General features: G+C 46.7%; 1 protein-coding gene across 1 annotated transcript; it reads left to right on the forward strand.

The window, feature by feature from the left end:
• The first annotated feature begins 2,962 nt into the window (after window positions 1-2,962).
• Window positions 2,963-22,294, forward strand: CSRP3 (cysteine and glycine rich protein 3). The gene is made up of 6 exons (XM_025928566.2): window positions 2,963-3,055; window positions 12,323-12,472; window positions 16,636-16,804; window positions 18,994-19,126; window positions 20,292-20,385; window positions 21,973-22,294. Exons 2-6 carry the CDS (start codon window positions 12,361-12,363, stop codon window positions 22,047-22,049), a joined length of 585 nt encoding a protein of 194 aa, XP_025784351.1. The 5' UTR covers window positions 2,963-3,055; window positions 12,323-12,360; the 3' UTR covers window positions 22,050-22,294.
• Window positions 22,295-22,571: the final 277 nt, after the last annotated feature.

The following is a 22,571-nucleotide window of genomic DNA, read 5'->3' on the forward strand; positions in this document are numbered from 1 at the left end:
TCTGCCCCTCCCCCCTTCATGCTCTGTCTCTCTCTGTCCCAAAAATAAATAAACGTTGAAAAAAAAAATTAAAAAAAAAGAAGAGGAGATGAACACCCAGACACGCATGGGGGAAGACCATGTGAACATGTGGAGAGTATGACCATCTACACTCCAAAGAGAGAGACCTCAGAAGAAAGCAACCCTGCTGACTTGATCTTGGACTTCAAGCCTCCAGGACTGTGAAACAACACATTTCTGTTGTTTAAGCCTTCCAGGGTAGGGTATTTGTTAAAGCAGTTCTAGCAATCTATTACAAAGAGCTTTCCAATTATGTGAGAATTTACTTCATTTACAACAGATTTCCTCAATGAATTCATCAAGGATGCATTCTATCACACACACACACACACACACACACACACACACACACAGAATTAAAAAGGGAAAATACAAAAAATAGGCAAGAAAGAGTAGTTGAATGAAGAAAGCAGTAATATTTATAATTAAGTTTGAACAACTACTGATGTATAATGAACAAAACTAATTACAACCTGGAAGTAAAATCCCAAATGATTTACACACGGGATGTGGTGGGCGGACGTGTGAGTACAAGGCCAGTGTGAAGGAAGAGGGCAAGGTGGTGATAGTCAAAGTGTGCTGAGGTTCTTTGAAGTTTCTCACCTCTGGGAAAAAATGGACTCGAGCTACCCATTAGATCTAGGTTTCCCTCTCTCTCTCTCTCTCTCTCTCTCTCTCTCTCTCTCTATATATATATATATATAGTTACAATATTATATATTATTGTGGTATTTGTTTTTTAAATTAGGGGGAGTGTCATTTCTAGATCATCAGAGAAAAACACAGCACAAAGAAAACTATTAAATTCAACAAAAGGCAAGAAAAAAAACATTATAAAAATAAAACTTAAAATAAGATAAAGGGAATAAATCCATATATATCCAAAATCACAATAAATGTGAATGGGCTAAAGTCTCCTTTTAATAGATGACTCAAATTGGGTCAAACTCAAAATATTGTCAGTTATTAACTCTGGAAAAAAGAATATGGCTGTGGGGGGGGGGCACTTTTACATTTTACCCTAAATACATCCATCTTGTTTAGTCTTCACAATAAAAATGGATTCCTGTGTTATTTGTACAGTTAAAAAATATTTTATTTAAGGGTCAGAAGCATTTGACTCAACCACAGATTTTCTGGCTCTGGAAATAATTCGACTATATTCACTGCATTTCCCCTTGAGCAAGTCAGATCCCTTCTTTGGACCTTAATATCTGTATCTAAAAAATGAATATGGCGGACCACACTTGTGACTTGTACATTCTGTCCCAAAGAAGTATTTTAGAAGCCACATTGGGAAATTCAGGGGAAGGTGATGAGCAAGATTCTAAGACCACCTACTTGTTTCAAGCTGTGAAGTTCTTCTTTTATCTGTTTTATGTATTGATGTTTCATTTAAGATTATCTATAGAAGAAGTATTTTTTAAAGTTTATTTATTTTGAGAGAGACAGAGACAATGCAAGCAGGGAAGGGGCAGAGAGAGAGGGAGAGAGAGAATCTCAAGCAGTCTCCACACTGTCAGTGCAGAGCTGGACACAGGGCTCGAACTCATGAAACCATGAGATCATGACCGGAACCAAAACTGCGAGTCCAACATTGAACTGACTGAGCCACCCAGGTGCCCTGAAAAGTGTTATTATTCTAAAAACAAAAGCAAAAACAAAAAAACCCCACAAATGTTTCCAAGCTGCTATCTTAGAAGACTTCTAAAGTCCCTTCTAACTTTAACATTCTAAAGTACTTGCCCCTTCCCCATTTATCCAATGAATACTTTTGCATCGAAATATAGATTGAGGACATCCTATATGAGGTTGTGCCGTGGCCATATTTACGAAATTACCCCAATCTTCTTTACCATGAAATATTTAATCACTCAACCAATTGCTTTGTGGGCATGTAACCAAAGGGCTAAAATGGCTGATTTGAAAGGCTGGATTTCATATGCTTCCTGTTTGGATTTCGTATGCTTCCTTCCTGTTGTCCTCAACCTCCAGGTCAACACTAGGGGAAAGTGCCTTTGTCTGAGAAACGGATGACCTGAATTTCACTCCGGAACCTGCTCACCTGCCTGGAACCTGGCCTGAGCAAGTTAGGTGCCTCAATTTCCTCAGGGACAACGTGAAGAATTAGTCTATTAAATCTCTGAACTTCTTGTCACCTATCAAATTCTACAATTCATATGTGTCCTTGATGCTTGATCAAAGCCAAAAATATGTACATATTAGGCAAAGAGAAACTAGGCCTCCAAAGAAAATGTGGTTTCATAGAGGCTTATCAAGATTTGCCGTAAATAAGACATGCTGCCATATTAAATTCTTAAGTAGAAAAAGATGATGAACACAGTATTTCAAAACTATTGAGAGAAAACTTTTCTTCATAGGATGGCGGGCCATGGAGTGCCAGAACCCTGGTGATTAGCTGACCTTTCCCCCCGCCCCCAAGCTTCTTTGTAGAGATTATCTAAGTATCATTTCATGCACCCATCACTCTTATTTTTAGCTGTGAGTTCTCTTCACGAGTGTCGTGACCTGTATCTCAGAGTTCCAGAGGGCTCCCAGATATGGCTCATGATTCATTTGCAGGTACCTTGCATTGATTTCCAGGAAGGACAGGGGAGTAGGAGCTTGGAAAAATGATTTTAGATATAAAATCCTTCTTTGCTCCTATTCCTGTTCCAACCACTTGATCAGAAATCTACGCTCCGCAGATCGATCCTTTAGTGCCACAGGCAATTGGCAATTAAAACAGAACCTGTGCAATATTGTTCTCTACGGGCCTCACAGCTGGTGTGGGGGGAACAAAACTCGGGGCTTTGGTCACAGGCTATTTTCAGCCTCTGATAGCAGTTGTGTTACTCATGTCTCATTCACCCTCTCCCCTCGGCCTCCCTCCCGCCCTTCCCTCTGCAGGCCAATGCTAGGGACGGCCTCCACGTATTTAAAGAGGACGAGAGCCCCCCTTACTCAGTTGAGCCGACAGAGACCACGCAGCCAGGTACGTGGAGCAAAGCAGACATTTGGGCTGGGGGTGGCCTGGCTTGGTGGCTGGTTGGGACTATGAAGGGTCCATAGAGTATGAGTGCGTTTCACGTCCCAGTGACCAGTGTCCATTCTGCTTCTGTGTAGGAGGCTCAAGCTATGTGCGATTCTGGTGTGGACCCAGCAGTGGTTTAAAAAAATTTCTAAAAGTGGGATTAGTATTTGGGGGTTCAAGGGAGCCTCACAGAGAAATGAGTAAGGGACTATATTTGGCATAAAACTATTTCCATGGTGGAATGCTTCCTATCGTCTTAGTCAAAAGACACCAACCCAGTCCTGGAACTATGACATAAGGACTGGATGTGTGACTGTGGAAAACTTCCTGACCTCAGGGCCCTGGTCTCCTCTGTGAGCCTCAGAGTGGACGTGGTGATATTTTTCTAACTGTAAAGTGCTTCACAGTTACAAAGTGGTTGTTATAGATACAATACAGCAGAAGCCAGCCTTCCAATGCTCAGAACACGAGGAACTGTGCTATTCAGAAGGTGAGGGCAAACGACTGAGATCTCTATAGTTCACCATACCCTGCCCCACACGTGGGAAATGCTCAATGAAGTTTGCTGGTTTAAAATAGATTTCATGTCCCAAGGACGTTCAGCAACAGGTTTGCTTCTAATAATTTAAAATTAATCAAAACAGGACCCCAAAAAAGACATTGCTACACTGAGAAACACATCAAAAGCTCTGTTGAATAGGAGGATGTTCCCCGCGGAGGGTGAGGGGTGACTCCCAGTGTTTCCTCCAGGTTTCAGTTAAGGATTTGAATGACAGGCATGAGTGTGACAGAGAATGAGAAGTGTTGTTTTTTTTTTTTAAGTTTATTCATTTTTGAGAGAGAGAGAGAGAGAGAGAGACAGAGACAGAGACAGAGCGTGAGTGGGGGGAGGGGCAGGGAGAGAGGGAGACACAGAATCTGAAGCAGGCTCCAGGCCCCGAGCTGTCAGCACAGAGCCCGACGCGGGGCTCGAACTCGTGAACCACAAGATCATGACCTGAGCTGAAGTCAGACATTTAACCAACTGTGCCATCCAAGTGCCCCGATAATGGGAAGTGGTTTTAAGCAATGGTCTGAGTGGAGATGCTGTCCAAAGATCAAAGTTGCCACTCTTAATTTCTGTTCCCATCCCTGAGCTGGGGCAGTGACATCTCCGAGAAGGAGGAGATGGGTGACAGGTCTGAGGAACTCTGTCTTTCTGCGGTACAATTCAAAACAATTCAATGAGCTTGTATTGACCGTCTTGTGTGTTGAGGCTGGGGTTGGGGGAAGAGGCAGCACTGATGCAGGGGAGGATGGGGAAATAGGGAGAGCCTGTCTCCTCAGTTTACTTTTGGGACCGAAATGTCAATGCTGGGTACATCCAACTCATCACAAAGTGTGTAAGATGGTTTTATGACCCGGAAAATGTAAGGGAGTCTTCTGGCTTGGCTTTGGTTCCTTTCTGAACAAGTCAGTCATTAAAATGAGCCCGGCTGTTGGCACAGAGTGCAATTTAGCCCCAGGGTCTGGTGCTCTTGCTGGCCAGGCAGACAGGTGCTCCACAGCTCAGGCACACGAGCCATCCATTAGAGATACGGGAGGGAGACCAGGGGGCAGGGGCAGGGGACAGATAGAGAAACAGAGACAGATACAGAGAGAAAGAGAAGGAAAGAGTGAGCAGCGTCACTGGGCAGGCAAATAGTCACCATTCTCTTGAAAGCGGGAGAGACAGAACCCTGGGAGAACACAAACTCAGAAATCCTGGGAATCTGAACAAGGAAATAGGAGAAAACGGCATCTGTCATTGAGACCGTTCAAAAGCCAGCTCTGGACATCACTTTAACTTCTCTGAGTTTCCATTTTCCGAACAATAAAATTAAGCTAAGGCCACCTATCCCAAAGGGATTTGTTAGACTCAAATGATATAAAGCATAGGAAGTACTTTGTAAAGCTGAATAAAACGGTCCAAATATGCGGGGCCTTTGAGAAAAGGCACAGGGCCAAACGCGGCAGGCTGCAGGAGGATTTCCTGCTAAGTACAAGTGTGATGATAAAAGTCCAGAGGTCAGAGTGGATAACAAGGTGCCCAGGAGTTAGATGATGATTAGTTTGCTTTATAGGAGGAAGGACACAGACAGGGAATCTAATACACAGGAAACACAACTCCTGAGGCAGGCGGGCTTCCAATTATAAGCGCACTGCTCAGATGTCTGGGAATACTGTAGCCAGGGTTGGGCTTCACGGCCAAGGAGAAATGTGATGGCTTCAGATGTGAAAAGCCGCAGTTAGCACAGTGAAGACAAGTGGGAGGGGACACAATGATTGTGAGGGCCGCGGGGTATAGACCTCATCGTGGGAAAGGCTCGAGCATGCGTCTGTTGGTTGGTTGCTGCCCGGTGCGGGCGTGGATCAATATTCACTTATTTGACTGTCACAAAAGTCCTGTGAGAAGTCATTCTTCAGAGGAAGAAATGGAAGAAAGTTCAAAGAAGGAAAGTCATGTGGCTCAGGGTCATGTGGCTAGAACGTGGCAGGGCCGGGATATAAACCAGGGTGCAACACGGTCTTTACGAACACGTTGTAAAGGCCAAAATGGAACAGAGTCAGTTTCTAAAAGTAAAATTCGGCCACACTTCAGAGAGAATTTCAGGAAAGGTATAACGTAACCCCGGTGTTCCGGCCGCAGTTTAACGGGCAAGTGTGTCTACCGTAAGTTTTAAAGGGATGAGAGCCAACGCTCGGGGTTATTTCTGTGCTGGGAATAAGCAACCTAGGCTTCCCAGGCTTGGTGAAAGGGCCTCCGGGTAGGGGACTTCATTCCTCTGTTCCGAAGCCTGGGAGGAAGCCACTGACCTTGAGTATCCTACACGGGCGAGTTCAAGGGCATGGTTTCCCTGGGCCCCAGGGACTCCGCTTGGGCTTGCTGCTTCCTTGTCCACATCGCCAGTGAGGTCAGCTGGTGTTAGGCACCAGGGCTGCCAAAGTGAGGAAGCAGCTGTCCTGGGGCACAGGCTTAGGACTCTGCCTGACATGCCATCGCTGGCACCAGGCCCCCTGTTCCCCCCAGGGAGCTCTCTCCTTGGCCTGGCTGCATCTGCTCCTGGGTGCAGCATAGTCCAAAGGCTGAGAAATCGAGCTGGTTCACAGTCTGAGCCAAAGGGGCCACGGGGAAGAAGCAAGGAAAGATCTGCTTGTCTTAAGACAATGGGACTTAGAAGCTAAAGATAAAATAATAACAGTAGCAATAAGGAGAGCAGCTAAACTTATTAGACACCTGCCATGTATTACGCATGTATTACACATACATAAGGTACTGTATACCCAGTACCTTAGCTATCATGGTGATCTTATCTAACCTGGAAACCTTTGAAGACAACCCTTCTCATCTGTCTTTACACGCACGAGAACACCGGGCTCGCGATTTTGAGCATTCTGCCCAAGGTCCAACACAGAGGGTTTTTTGAACCCTGGCTGGTTCTTTCCAAAGCTCGTGGTCTTCCACCATGCTACATCACTTCTCTTCCCTGGATTAGAAGAGTAGAGAAGAGGCAGTGTTTGAGAGCAGATGCCACTGGGCAAGCTTTCTGCAAGGTGAGGCTCCAGTCACTGTTCAGATCCCTCTACCTGTCTCAGGGCTTGAAGGGTCCTTGAAGGGACTTCACAACATCGCAGTCATGTGAACAACCATCCCCAGCTGAGCTAAAGTCAATAGTGAGAGGGAACTCTTGAGCTCCAAAGGAGCTCTTTCTGTGTCTGAATGGCAATGACTCTTAGAGAGGCTTTTACTTACTGAGTTAAATTCAGGCTCCCTGCTATTTCCACCCATGAGTACTCTCTGTCCCATGGGGAGACAATGGGGTCAACGAGGTCCCAGTTCCCATCAACTGGGAAGTTTGGTTAATGGAGATGCTGACCCTTGTCCCCTCTCTAGCATGTTATAGGCAGAGACCTGGGATATAGAACCAGCTTCACTCGGGTTTGAATCACAGCTCTGCCACTTATTAGCTGTGGGATCCCAGACAAGTCACTCGAGTTCTCTGAGTCTCAGTTTCCTCATCTGCAAAGTGGACATAAAACCATTTGCTCTGTGGGGTGGCTGTTCTAAAGATAGTACGTATAAAGCAACTGACACAGAGTAAACAATAAAGAGTAGCTAATGTTAACATAAGAACACAGCTTTGGAGTCAGAGCCCTAAATTCCAATGTAGCCATGTGACCTTGGGTAGTGTAATTTCCCTAAGACTCCATTTCGCCCAAAGTTACAAAAGGTACCTTTTTTAATAGTGCCTACCTTGAAGGGTGGCTATGGGCATGGAATGATACACACCACAGAGCCGGGCCAAAGGGACTCCACACACTTTAGCTTCAATAATAACATTATTATGTTGGTAATGATTATCCCTTACATTCCGGACATACGCTCCTATGATACAAAATCTTGGCCTCAGCCAGTGTAGACAATTTGACTCACCATGGAGAATCAGGCATCTAATAGGATGACCACATGAACCAACACTGAGCTGAAAATGGCATCGTCACTAACAGTCCGCTCAAAGTCGTGGCCTAAGATTCCCTCCCACGTTCTTTAAGGGATGCCTACAAAGAAGAAACTGAGTCACTGAGTGTCCATGTTGCCTCCCCCACCCATTTTTGCCCTAAGGTGTCACCTTTCAGTTCCATAGTTGATAAGCTTGATAAGCACCAAACAGTGGAAGGAGGTGCCCAAATACACAGCATCGTTATTCTTCTGAAGGGTCAGATTGATATGTGACAATCTAGAGTTATTGCAGATCTAATTAGTTTGCACATTTTATAATACTCCACAGTTTACAAAGTGATACGATGTACCTCAACTGCCACAATCCTCCCAGCAATAGTGGAACAGATGAGACATTATGCCCATTTTAGAGAGAGGATACTGAAGTTCAGAGAGCTTCACTGGTTTTCCCAGATCACACAGCTCTGAAGAGGCAAGGCGGAACTAGAACTCTGGCTTCTTGCATCTGATCCAATGCTTTTCCCAGTACCCACTATCGCACGTTCCCAGTATAACTGTTTCCACAGCATTATTCGTGAAGAAATCGACACAGGTAGTCTCTCACTGGGAACTGGGTATCCAAAAGTCTGGAGTTCACCCTCCCCCAACCGATGTAGCAAAGCTCACATTCTCTATCCTCTTCAGAAACCCCAAACTGTCCCCCATTTCAATCATGACCCTCGACTTCATCAGTGACAACACGGCCATCTCCAGGACTGGCCCGGGGGGTAATGCCAGGTGATGTGATGGAGACTGTGACCCAGGTGGCAAATGGGGCTGAGTGACGGGCAAACCTATATTTGGCATCCTACCTTCAATGACCCTTGCCTGTGCCAGGCAACGCTGATAAACAAATGGCCCATCCCTTGGTATCTTGCCAGCATAAACTCACATTCTGGGCCTGGCTAGAGGAGTGTTGAGACACAGGAATTCCAAAGCAATGCTGGAGGCCGAAAAGGTTATGTACTTGAGCCAGGACTTAAATGTGCTTTCAAATCACAGTGACTTAATTAGCAGATGCGTGCTACTCGAATAACCTGAAATAAAGGGGGGAGGGGGGAAGACAAGGACTTGCCTTAGAATAGCTCCTCAATACTGCTTTAAATTCCATCATATTTCACCCAAGTTCAAGGTGACAAGGTCAAGATTAGAACCTGTGTCTTCCAATTCAGGATGCTTTACAACATGCTCTGCCTTTTGGCCTTGGAGCATTGGAAGAAGAAATCAGAGACGTCTTCTGTGTTTAGCCTTCGTAGCTACATTTCCAATTTTAAAAATGGAACTCGGCACCTGTTTAATAAAACGCCTACGGATTTCTATTCTGGGTTTCAAGTCCTAATATACGTACGTCAGATATTTATGATCACTTAAGAAATAACCTGTGCTAGGATCCATTACCTTGTGAAGAAGGTATTATCTGTAATCTTATCCTCACTTTGAGAAGAATCATGTGGAGGCAACTGCCGAGTGCATAGGCACACATCTTCCCAGGGGGCATCTCTGTCTACCATTAACTCGCAAGACACGCCAATTAGATCTCCACCAAAGATCTGAAATAAGAAATGTGACCTAGGGTTGTTTTCATTGAAAATTTCCATCTCATTAATTTCGCAAGTGTCACTGTCTTATTCCTGGATATATGTGACATTTCTCTTCTATTTTATATTATGTTACAACCCAGGATCAAAATGAACATGATCAAAATTATGTGATTCTACTCTTTCCCAGAGAATGTATCATCTTTAGTCAGAGAAGGATGGATCTTAGAAAAAGAAATTGGCTAAGAAAATCTCCCAAACGTTTTCCTTCTTTTGTCTTACCTTGTTTGTAAATGAGGAGGTTGGTCACTCTTAAAAATCTATTCCAACTCTAGAGACCTAAACATTTTAAAAAAGTCAAAAATAAACAATTTTGGGTTCTTTCAGGGGATATTAAGACATGCCCTGTGTATTCTTTACTCTGCCTGAAATGTCCTTCTCCCTTTTTGCTCTCTGGAGAACTCTTATTCACCCATTTGGATGTGACGTCTGTGATCCTCCAGCGACTCACTTGGTTTCATCCCTAGTCTAACTTTGGGTAGCCATACTCTCCCTTGAGTTTGCATGGTACTCTTGTAAGACTTTTCTCTGGTACCCAGTATCTGGTTCCTGCTTCTCTTCCTCACTAGAATGTGGACTTCTCATTACAGGCAACACAAATTACTCGTTCTTATAAGTTTTCCTCCCCTTGATCCCTCACCAAGTACCTAATACAGTGCTTGACACATGACAGGTAGATAGATAGTAAATGCATGAGTGAATGAATGCAGACTTGATCCCAAGCCTTTCATTTCAAAATGCATTATTCCTTCCTCTATACTAAACAACCTGAAATACAGAAATAGAAGCACTAAATGTTTCCTTAAAAAAATTTTTTTTGGGGCGCCTGGGTGGCACAGTCGGTTAAGCGGCCGACTTCAGCCAGGTCACGATCTCACGGTCCGTGAGTTCGAGCCCCGCGTCAGGCTCTGGGCTGATGGCTCGGAGCCTGGAGCCTGTTTCCGATTCTGTGTCTCCCTCTTTCTCTGCCTCTCCCCCGTTCATGCTCTGTCTCTCTCTGTCCCAAAAATAAATTAAAAAAAAAAAGTTGAAAAAAAAAATTAAAAAAATAAAAAAATAAAAAAAAATTTTTTTTTTATATTTAGAGAAAGCACGAGCAGGAGAGAGGGGAAGGGAGAGAGAATCTCAAGCAGTCTTCATGCTCAGCGTCGAGCCCGATGCAGGGCTCAATCCCATGCCCCTGGGATCATGATCCGAGCCAAAATCAAGAGTCGGACCCTCAGACGACTGAGCCATCTAGGTGCCCCTATGTTTCCTTTAAAAAAAATGTTTTAAGTGCATTTTCTAAATTTACTGAATAAAAAGAACAGCCTGCTTCTATGAGAGGAAGGATTGGGTGTTCCTGGCTAACCTCACGCTATTTTTTAAGTGGGAAAGCTGTTTACAGGGACAATTAGGTAGAGATGTTCCCTTTGGTCCTGGTATCAGGTTCAGTGGTCTGTTTGCTATTTACCTTCTGTTTCTTAGCAAAACCTGTCTTTGTTATGAGGCTGGAAGGCACAGTCCAGACCAGTTGACCCAGGAGAACTTAGTGTTAATCGCCAACTATTATAAGAAGGTGACTGGCTTCCCAGAAGGGAAAGAGAAGGTCAGAGGCAGCCACTCAGAATGGGCTGATAGTGCTTGGTGTCAGTGACAAGATGGCATACCAGTCTTCTTAGAAACCAAGGATCTTAGGATCTCAGCAGAAATTTGGCCCCCTGGAGCTGGCCGGATCTCAGAAATTTCACTACTGATGGCTGACATTAGTTCTGCTCTGGGGAAACTGAAAACTGGATTCATACTTACACACAGACACAGAAAGAAAGGGAAAGTTGTCTTTTGATGCCGCTACTTGTCTGGTGTTTCTTACACAAATGCCATAGGAAGGAGACAATGATGGCCCGGGGCTGGGACTCTCAGCCACTGTTTGCGGCAGAACATCCTGGAAGGGTGTGGGAGGACACGCAGCAGCATCATCGCTTGGCTCCTGTGATCACACCTGGCACTGTGAGTTCTGCCATCCACCTTCCTGCACATCGTGTCATTCGGGTCTCCAAACAACACTGCGAGGCAGCGAGGGGAAAGAGTGACTCTCTCCATAGTGTAGGTGGGAAGGCAGATGTAAGAGAAGCTGTGCAATTCGTCTCCCTGCACATGGCCAGGTGTGCTAGCCCTGAAAGCAGAAGGCAGGTTCCCAGACCACTGAGCTAGTATAGAAGGCAGGTTCCCAGACCACTGCTTGGGTCTAAGAGATAAGAGGGATAAATCTGAATGGGACATTTTATAGATCATGGATTTTTATCGGCAAGATTGGCTATGGCTTGGGGCACCTGGGTGGCTCAGTCGGTTAAGCCACTGAATTCAGCTCAGGTCATGATCTCACAGTTCGTGGGTTCAAGCCCCACGTGGGGCTCTGTGCAGACAGCTCAGAGCCTGGAGCCTGCTTCAGACTCTGTGTCTCCCTCTCTCTCTGCCCCTCCCTTGCTTGTGCTCTCTCTCTCTCTCTCTCAAAAATAAATAAACATTAAAGTTGTTTTAAAAACTTAAAAAAAAAAAAAAAAGATTAGCTAAGGCTTTTGCTGCCCAAGGCATGGTCCTTACTGATAGCATCGGCACTGCCTGGAGACTATTAGAAATACAGAACTGCCTGCTTCTCCCACATCTACCAAACCAGCATCCGCACAGTAGCAAAAGCTGACGTGATTCGAGAAGCACTGAGCTAAATAAGAAGATAACACCATTTTCATAGATTATTCCCACGACTGATGGAATCGTATTACAACCTTAGATGAAACAATTATACTTAATATTTGTATATAATCTTATGTACGTAAAATTAGCTCATCTATCCCTTCCAAGAACCCTAGGGGCAGGTGCTACTGAAATTTAACAGAAGAGGAAACTGAGTCTTAAAGCAGTAAAGTGACTTGCTCAGGGCCATCTGAGTGTCTGAGCTTATTCAGTGATGTGCACACAAGTGACTATTTGCTGAATGAATGTGTGGATGGATGAATGAATGGATGAATGAACCACCAAACACACCGGAGCTGGATCCTGGCCTTGAGAACACGGTACTACGGGGCATTTGTTCACTCCTGAGTTTGCCAACATTTAGGGTATTTGTTTTAGATCCTGTTAGACTTGACCTTGGTCAGAAGGTCTTCGAGATGCCGAACTGGGGCGGAGGAGCGAAATGTGGTGCCTGCGAAAAGACGGTCTACCACGCGGAAGAAATCCAGTGCAATGGAAGGAGTTTCCACAAGACCTGCTTCCACTGCAGTGAGTTGGGTGAACACCATGGGGGCCCCTCAGCGTCCGGAGGGCATTTCAAAGCTCACATTTAGCCACAGATGCTGCATAAAGGTGGTCCTCAGGGTCTGGTCCCGGGACCAGCAGCAACAGCATCCCCTGGGAACTTATAGAAGTACCACCCTGGGGCCCCACCTAAAGGGATGGTGTTCTCCTGAGGACCCTCTCGCCAACAACTTGCCCAGTTCTTGCCAAAGTCAGAACAAGCTGGCCTACTGCTGCCATTGTGGCAAGAACCTTGACCCAGTGGCAACATTTGCAAAGTGTGACTTGGCAAAGAAAGGAAGCCATCGCTTATCTGGAGCCCGGATGCATTGGCTCTGTGTTGTTCCCACTGGCCAGTATTACTGAAGCCAGCTGCAACTGGTCTTTCCTAAGAAAGAACCTGTGTCAGGTGAGGGACAACATCTGCCCATTCTGTAATAGTCCAAACAGGAAGAGTTTGGGGCATGGACACCAGTAGTGTCACAAAGGGAACCTTTAGCATCACCTGCTGGACACAGATGCACAGTGTCACAGCTGGGGGAATACAAACCCTGGGGTCCCTCTGGGAGTCTGGCTTTGCCTGACCCGTGACTTTGGACACACCATTTCTCGTCTCTAAGCCTGGGTCACAAGAACCCACAGCGGAACCAGGAGTAGAACCCGTACCTTCAGACCCCCAGTCCGGTCCCTTCAACATGACTTCATTCTAGAGTTTCCAATGGCCAGTCCAGTTCTAGGAGAACAGTCTCTTTTGACCCGCTTACCTTCCTTGCCTCCCTCCAGTAGGTCTGGCTTAAGGGCTAGTTTTGCTAGACATTTGGCAGACTCCCTCCCCACATGTTCCCCCACACCACCCCCATGATTTAGCCCAGTGGCCACAAGGTGTCACACTGCCCCGAACTGTTTCAAATGGAACTGCAAGGATCGGGCTCCATCTGTTAAAGCATGAAGGCACTTCATCCTTAAGCTGCCGAAAATAGTAATGTTTTATCTGCTGCCAGAGTTTCCGTTATCTCTCACCTTCCATGGCAAACAGAAATGTCCTCGAAGAGCAGGGAGAAGCATGGCTCTGAGTGAGTGGGTTGGTGGACTTACTAATAAGCTTTGGGCTCTAGTGATGGGTAATTATTTTTAAGTCATCATACACATCCATCAGATTCATCATCATTATTACAATCATCTAGAAGTCATTGTTCAAGAGTTCCTTCCATAGCCTTCTGGCTTTTGCTCAAAAAAAAAAAGCCAGTGCTTTTAAAAAGAGCAGGCATTGGGAATAATGGAAAGATACTAGAATTAGACTAAAAATGACTAGGGTTTCAGTTTGGGCTCTGCCGTGGACTAACTGCGTGAACTTGGGCAAGTGATTTCACCTTTGCGAGCCTCAATTCCCCCATCCATAAAATGGAGATGACAGTACCCACCACACAGGCTGTCACAAGATGGAAACTGGGGTCCTTGATCAGGCCTCTATTCTCCTCTGATCGACTTCAATGTCTGAGTGAGAACAGGATGTGGTAGGGAAGCTTTCCATGGTTGGGGTGTCTTGCTGTCCTTAGGTAGCAGGCAGATGCCCTGTTCAATGGAGCCACGGTAGAAGGGATTTGAGCATTTGCTGGTGTGTCCCTTTTAACCCTTTGAACTCATGGGTGGGCTGAGGGTCCGAGCAGTACATGTTTCCGTAGGAGTGGACAGTAGGGTCCCGCAGAGGAGCATGCTTTTCTAGATTTCCATCCCCGAACTTGCTTGTCTACAGGCCAACCTGTAGTTGTTGTAAATAGGCTTCAAAAAGACAGAGCCTACCTTAGCTTGTCCCCTGGCCAGTGTTCTCCAAACTCCTAGACAAATCTTAATCCTCCTTATCAGGGCTGTCCAAAAGAAATATAATGTAAGCCACAGATATAAATATAGCTTTTCTAGTACGCATATTTCTAGAAAGGTATAAAGAAGTGAAATTAATTTTAAAACATTTCATTTAACCTAATGTGCCTAAAATTGTATTTCTACATGTAATCAATACATAAATTGTTAATGGGATACTTTACATTCTTTTTTGTGTGTACTAAGTGTTTGAAATCGGTGTGCGTTTTGCACTCAGAACACATAACATACACGGTGGTGAGTGGCCACAGCAGTGGCCAACACAGTTCGACTCTGCCTGTGTGTGAAAGCTGGTCAGAAGCCAGGGAGTGGCGATAGAAAGGGCCCAGGCATGATGGGGAGTAACACAGCCCTGGAGGGATGGGGATAAGAAATGGAGCAGGGGTGAGAGGACCTGAGGCCAGTCATGGCTCTGCAACTCAACTGCTGTCTAATCGTGGACAAGTCACTGACCATCATTGACCCGTGCATGCGTGCCTTCATTCACTTACTCATCCATTCATTCATTCAACAAATGTTTAATGAGGACTCACTTCAGGCTAGGCCCCATACCATGTTCTGAGGCTAGTAAAAATTAAAGTGTTGCCCTCAAGGAACTCAGAGTCTAGAACATCAATGAATATTTGAGACGTTTTTCTGGAGGCTAGAAGCTGATAGCAACAAGAAGGGTGGAGACGCGTGTGTATGTTATATGCCCAAATAGAAGGTATTTTTCTCCAAAAATTATTCCTCACAAAAAGGATTTGCCCTGTGTTCAAAGCCTTATAAAGTATCTTACACTAGAGGACAGGCTCTCAACTTTTTTTTTTTTTTTTTTTTACAGAGAGTTTTTAACACACACAATGTTGACTTGTTTAATGTATTTCCATACGCTTCTTTTCCCACCCACACAACCACCAACCCCTCATCTACAACCTTGTCTTCCCCCACTCTCATATTCAATTATATGATGTTTTTAAGTAAAATACTATTTGAGGAAAGCATATTACCCTGAAACAACTTCATTCGATGGTCGATTGCTTATAAAGGTCACTTGAACAAAAACAAAAACAAGGAGGCAAATAAATTGAATGCACGTGTCTTATTTTTCTTGGGGCTACGACCTCACTGTTATAAGCAGTGAGAACCACCATAAACAACCTTTAAGGATCAACCTTTACAGAGCAACACAGCAAGTTATCAAGTGGGGGAAATCCTACATATTTTTTTAAAGTCGCCCAAATGCTATGCTAATAGGAACTCCTGGTTGAGATACAAATTCCAGGGGACAGCCTCCTACTCAGGTACCACCAGACCTCAAAGATGCACACAGAAGTGGTAAGTCTTGGAGAGCGGAGTCGCTGCCTGAGGAAAACCCTGGTGATAGGGAGGTGCTGACGGTGAAATTTTTTGTCCCTGAGTTTGTGTGAGATGAGAAAAAAGTCACCTCTCCAAATCAATGCATTATTGATCTCTATTATTAAATTAAATATTATAAGTAGGTAGTTAACACTTTCATTTACATCCTTAAAAGTTTTTTTCTTTTTTCAAATTGGCAAAAAAAAAAAAAAAACCCACACTCACTTATTGTAATGTATCTATCTTCTTTTTGGGAAAAATGGGGGCTTGCCTTATATACTTCATGTTCCGGGGGACACTTTATACTAGGTAATATACAGTGACTGGGGATTTCCCCCAGTTAAAGCCTCAGGGTCTGTGAGACAGGTCTACCTCTACACCGCCTCCTGCTTCCAGACCTGGATCAAAAGTAGCCTCAGTGGTAGTTGTCTCCTTGAATATCAGAGTGCTCTTCAAAGGCCACGGTAAGTACAGAAACTGCCCAGTCCCGATTCTGGTATTACCAAGAAAAAAAAATAAATTCATCCCCTGCCTCAGTGCCTTATCCCCTCCTCACCCCACAAGCATACACACGCGCTTCCCTGATGTCACGTGAGGTTAGACACTCGGGAATTCAGGTTGTTCGGATTCGGGAACAATATTCTTAACTAGCCCAAGACCACACACCTGGTTCCGATCCTGGCCTCCCCTTCTTTCTAGCTGGGTTCCACTGAACACATTATGTCCCTTCTCTGTTCCCCAGTTTCCTCACCTGTGAAATCAGGGCTGCTTTGGAATCCATGGCTCAAGGTGCTCCGCTCAGGGATCAAAGTTGTGCTTTCGGCCAGAGGGCCCCTCTTGCTGGGGCTCTTGGCCCTGAGCATGGCATTAGGGCTTCGGGGAAAGGGGGAGGAGCCTCGGCCCCAAGCCCCTGACTGTCCCTTCCTCGGCAGTGGCCTGCAGGAAGGCTCTCGACAGCACCACAGTCGCAGCTCACGAGTCGGAGATCTACTGTAAGATCTGCTACGGGCGCAGGTATGGCCCCAAGGGGATCGGGTACGGACAAGGCGCCGGCTGCCTCAGCACGGACACGGGCGAACATCTGGGCCTCCAGTTCCAACAGTGAGTCACCACCGCTTCTCCCAGCCCAGTAGAGCCCTAGCTATCAGGACAGTTCATTTTGTTCCCATAGCAACGTTTTCTGGAAGTGGGAGAATGGACTCTATTGTTGACTGGCTGACAATAAGAATACTCTGACCAAGTTTTAACAATGTGTCATCTCTCCCAAGACGCTCTTCAAATTATCTGCCTTTCTAAAGGGCAATTACTTTTACACCATGGCTCTTGGTCTGCATGTCAAGAGAAAACCCAGAAAGTACAGATGTTCCATTGTTTGACCTTTGCTAAACTGCACGGAGTCCCTTTTCTTCCCCTTGGAGCGTTTCTGTGTAAATCACATAAATATGGCAGGGAAGCAATGGCCATTCTCTGCGTCCTTGTCACTCAGTTCTTCCCTTAGGGTTGTAAGATGACTAATACCCACATCACAGGGCGGGTCTGCAGGGAGGGCTCTGTGCCTCAGGAGTAAACAATCAATTATGACTGTTCTGTGGGTCTCCCTAGTTGCCTGTTGACAATGCAGCGCTGAGGTTTCCCCCTCAACACTATCAGAGGAAGCTGGGATATCACCCTGCACAACCTCCATCTACCAGGCTGTTCTACTGTCTTGCTGCTCGCGCTGAGTTCCTCCCTGGAACTGAGTGCAGACTGACAGCCACCCGCAGGTAGCTGGGGTCTGGCCAGCTGGTGTCCGGACTCAGCTCTGCAGTGGGACTAGACAGAAAGGCCTAGCCCCACTGAGGCAGTGGCCCATGGAGGGCCTCCCCCAGAGAGCAGCAGTTAGACCATCTGAAGAGTCATCTGGCCCCTTCTATAGCCCGTGGTGGAGCCTGGGAAAACGTAGGAATGTAGGAGTCGTCGCTTACATGTTTCTGATCACTTAATCCCAACTGGACACCATTTAATGAGGCAAGAGGACACCAACCGCATTCTCTGCCACACATTGCCCAAAGCTCACTCTCCTCCGCTAGGGTTTGGTTGTAACACTGCACCGAGAGAAACAAGAATCCGCACACCTGGGTTTCACCCCAGCTCTGATTACGAGTTGCCTAACCTTGGGCAGTTGCCCCTCATGCCCTCGCTCTCTTCCGACTAGCCCTGCCTAACCTAGAGGTTACGGCAAGACACCAGTGATAAACGCACAAGGAAGTGCCAACAGATACAGAACCAAGGGGTGGTTTACTGTGCTTCCATCTTGGACGATGCTCACCCGGGGACAGGTGACCTTTGGGTGCAGGATGGCAACCTGACCTGTGACAGGGACTGCATCAGTTTATTGGACCATGGTTTGTTTGCTATCAATTGTCAAGATCCCATCTTGCTCTAGAATGTTTCCACAACTCACTCCATGAAGCAGACCAGTGGGCTCCAAGACGGTATAGAAAAATGTAAACGTTGGGGCGCCTGGGTGGCGCAGTCGGTTAAGCGTCCGACTTCAGCCAGGTCGCGATCTCGCGGTCCGTGAGTTCGAGCCCCGCGTCGGGCTCTGGGCTGATGGCTCAGAGCCTGGGGAGCCTGTTTCCGATTCTGTGTCTCCCTCTCTCTCTGCCCCTCCCCCGTTCATGCTCTGTCTCTCTCTGTCCCAAAAATAAATAAAACGTTGAAAAAAAAAAATTTAAAAAAGAAAAATGTAAACGCTAGCAGCAATAATAACACAACAACACAAGCGAACACACATGGAACACTAGCTAAGTGTTTTACCACAGAAAGGAAAGATCTAAGCCCATTAGAACTAGGTTTGTTTGGGGCACCTGGGTGGCTCAGTCGATTAAGCATCTGACTTCGGCTCAGGTCATGATCTCGCGGTCCGTGAGTTCGAGCCCCGCATTGGGCTCTGTGCTGACAGCTCAGAGCCTGGAGCCTGTTTCACATTCTGTGTCTCCCTCTCTCTCTGACCCTCCCCCATTCATGCTGTCTCTCCCTGTCTCAAAAATAAATAAACGTTAAAAAAAAATTTTTTTTAAAAAGAACTAGGTTTCTTAGTCCTCGGTAAATGCCAGGAGACACACAGACTTCTAAGCGCTTTACTCAGGTCCCCTCATTAAACCGTCTCGGCAACCCTGAGGAAGGCACCATGATGAGCCCCATTTCCCAGATGAGGAGTCTGAGGCACAGACAAGTTTAGTAACTCGCTTAAAGTACTCTTTTCCAACAAGCTCTATGGGTTTCATCCATTTGTCTATGTCGACCAGGTCCCCAAAGCCGGCACGCTCAGCCACCACCAGCAACCCTTCCAAGTTCACTGCGAAGTTCGGAGAGTCTGAGAAGTGCCCTCGATGCGGCAAGTCAGTCTATGCTGCTGAGAAGGTGATGGGAGGTGGCAAGGTAAGGACGGCCATGTGAGCCAAGTGGGGCTTGCTCATCTGCACCACACGGGTCGGGAGGGCTAAGAGAGGAAAGTAGGAACTGTGAGCGGGTGGGAGCCGGGCCCTTCGTTCTCCTTTGCTCCCAGGAGCCGCGTTAGGAGCCACCCGCCCTCACCCGCTTTCCTGGCTGTGAGTGTCACTGTGCAGAGCCCTGGAAATCTAGAGCTGGTGAAATGCGATGCAACAGGCCTAAGCCCACTAGGTGACAGGCACCCGGCTGGAAGCGCTGGAGATACAAAGTGCACAAGCCCCTTGCCCTGCAGGGTCCACAATGCTTCCAGAAAGCTATGAGCCCTGTGAGCCCATCACCACTGCGTCACTCCATCTGCCACTGGCATCACCACCGGCGGATAGAGCAGACACCTCATAGCAGCAAGGAGCATCCTTGCTCACAAGCGTCTTGGCAATCGGAGGAGTCATCCAATGTCCGAGACCGTTATGCACACTTGCTCTGCAAGTTCCGGTTTCAGGGTATTCACCAAAGGGTTGGGGCCCAACGGAAGGGGAAAAAAAAACCAAAACTGTTTATACTAAAGCGGAACGGGGTGGGTGGAAAGAAGGGCCATGGGGAGGGTCTGACTTCAAATATGAGGGCATTCTCCACCCCCAAGACTGGCCACTTGAAGATGGAGAACGCCTAGGCCATGCCTGGTGGACGTACAGGTGTGCAGAAGAAGGCCGTCTTCCAATGATCCAAGCCACGCAACTCTCTTCTGGCAGAAAGACACAGAGTTCAAGCGAAATTGAATTACCTGGCTAATCGCCTCATTTCTTCTCGTCTTCTTTAACTTTATATTCAATGTAAATGTTACCCACGGCCCCCACTTTATTCCTCGATCTTTTAGAAGGGGGAAGCCCTTTTCTAGTCTGTTCTGAAGGAATACATACGGTAATAGTTCCGGTAAATTTATTTTTAGGGGTTCTGAGACTTGCTGGCCAATTCCATAGCATCTCATTTTCTCCAAATCCCCGGGAAAACTGGTCCGGGGCCTACTACATACGTGAACGGTTTAGACAGTGGCACTCCCTTATACGCTGCTGGTCAGGGGATTTAACATGGACACAGAATATGCTGCCCAGCCCACCCCGCTAATGTAACTCTCCTGCTCTCCTGCGCCCCTCAGCCTTGGCACAAGACCTGTTTTCGCTGCGCCATCTGTGGGAAGAGTCTAGAGTCCACGAACGTCACTGACAAAGATGGGGAACTTTACTGCAAAGGTGAGCGGTTCTGGGGACTCTCTGGAGATGTTTTCCCAAGGAGGGTCCTTGGAGGGTAAGCTGTGTCCAGCCAAGAGGCTCATGTCTGCCACGAGGCATGGCTGCTCAGCCTGAGCAGAGTCTGGGCTCTCAGGATGGGGAGCAAAGCCACCTAAGGGGAAGAAATCCCCCCCCCCCACCGATCCAGCTCTGGTCCTCTCCGTTGGAGCCTGTGGGGGGACCGGATGCTTGAAGATACTCAGTGGTTCAGGGCAGCTGGGCGCCTGGGGGCAGAGAGGACGAGGAGAAAACAGTGTCCTGTCTCAGAAGAGGCCACGAGCCTGGATACACAGTATCACATTCCCTTCTGAAAATCCAAATACCCTCTGTCTACCTGAATGGTGGTTAGGGGCGACTGGGTAAGGATAAACTCTGTTTAGTTTATGAGATTAAATGAATAGTTTATTAGTTCAGAGAGTTTGACCTCTCCTTAGTTTATCGACACATATCTATTTCCTTCCTTCCTTCCTTCCCTCCTCTCTTTCCTCCCTTCTCTCTCCTTCCCTCCTTCCTCCCTCACGTCTTGCCTCTCTCCCTCCTTCCTTCCCAACATTTGTTTCTAACACTGCATTATCACCTAGTGATCGCAGGGACAGAACCGACAACTAATTCTCCTTCTGGTCCTCACAGTTCTGCTCCCAGATGCCTCCACGATCCCTTTGTCTTGTGGAAAGGCAGTAGGGGTTAGCTCTTCTCTGATGCTATGAAAAGGAAGGGATGAATCAGGGCCAAGGCAATGTGTTCTCCACCTCGGAGCCTCCCCTAGGCCTATCGTTTCTCAGTGGGGTCCTCCCACCCTTTCACGTGATGATGGTGTCTCAAGGTCTCCAGGTGTCTGTGTTGGAATGGAGGGGAGCAACGGGAGAAGGCAAGAGGGAGGACATTACTAATCAAGACTGCAAGGTGCCCAAACTTTGCCCCCTCGGTGAGACAGAATGCAAACGAACGCCCTATCCAAGAGGGGGTGCCTCCTCCCGCCAGTGGAGGACACAGAGGGTCCTCCGCATTCACAGGCCCCAAAACGCTAAAATGTTGCCGCGGCCAGCAGAGAGATGAACACGTAGACAAATAATAGCATAATTGCATCACCAAGTGAAAAAAAACTCCGGTAGTAGCACATAAAGAGGCAAGTGACCAGCTTGGGGTGTTCGGGAAGGCTTCTTAGAAGACAAGCCCCCTGTGGGTCTTGAAGGATGAATGTGGGTTTTGGTGGGGGCATTCCAGGGTCCACGAGTGGTTCCGTGTGCCTGCAGTATCGGGAGGGAGGCAAAGGCAGGAGGGGATGAGCCTGGGCAGGCAATCATGGCCCCGATCGTGTTGACTCAGTGAGAAAACGTCTGTGAACACTTAGACCCAAGTGCCCCAAAGTATGAACAATTTCGATCAGATCTAAAATAAATGCAGCTCGATATGCTTAAAAGTGAACTTATGAATACAGTGATCACAAGGACATCTCTCACAGATGAAAGGACTGTGTCTAGGAGCAAAGGAAGTGCAAACACGGTCTAACCAACCCATTCTCTCTCCCCTTTCCTCCCTCTCGTTCAGTTTGCTATGCCAAAAATTTTGGCCCTACGGGTATTGGGTTTGGAGGCCTAACACATCAAGTGGAGAAGAAAGAGTGAAGAGTGTGACATACTTCCGTGGGCCTCCAGCATTTGCCACGTGATCCTGCCAGGCGGCAACCCTCCCCCGAACATCCTCTCGCTGGGGATCGGGCAGTATTTCTCTTCAGAAGCGATCGTAGTCTTTACCCAAAGTTAGAAGACACCTTCGGAAGAAAAGTATTACAAGTTTAGCCTGTAACAAATGCGTTGTTATTTCTGACACCCAGGGCGGGGGGAGGCAATAAATAAATGTTTTAGCGGCACCTGGCGTGTCTCTGGATCTTTTCTTTCGAATGGAGGGAGATTTTCAAAAAATAGAGAGGTGTTTCTAAAAACGCGCTGCAAACGATGTAATGAATCTTGATCCCAACTGGGGAAGGCGTGAGGAGGAGGAACAAGAGGCAAAGGAAAGCAGGCTTCCAGAATCTGTCCACTGAGCTTCTTTCTCATTACTGACAGAGAAGGAAACGGGGTTCCAGAGGAAGCAAGACAACATGAGAGCAAATTCTGGAAGGAAAATCAAAACTAATAAAACTGCTG

This window comes from Puma concolor, chromosome D1 (assembly GCF_028749965.1).
Source record: "Puma concolor isolate L17-30 chromosome D1, mPumCon1.1.hap2, whole genome shotgun sequence".
NCBI lineage: Eukaryota > Metazoa > Chordata > Mammalia > Carnivora > Felidae > Puma > Puma concolor.

Bases quoted from the DNA above. Each gene is read 5' to 3' on its own strand.
- CSRP3 (XM_025928566.2), top strand. From the start codon at position 12,361: ATGCCGAACTGGGGCGGAGGAGCGAAATGTGGTGCCTGCGAAAAGACG. The intron at 19,127-20,291 runs GTAAGGACGGCC...TGCGCCCCTCAG, and splicing joins AGGTGATGGGAGGTGGCAAG to CCTTGGCACAAGACCTGTTT. The intron at 20,386-21,972 runs GTGAGCGGTTCT...CCTCTCGTTCAG, and splicing joins TGGGGAACTTTACTGCAAAG to TTTGCTATGCCAAAAATTTT.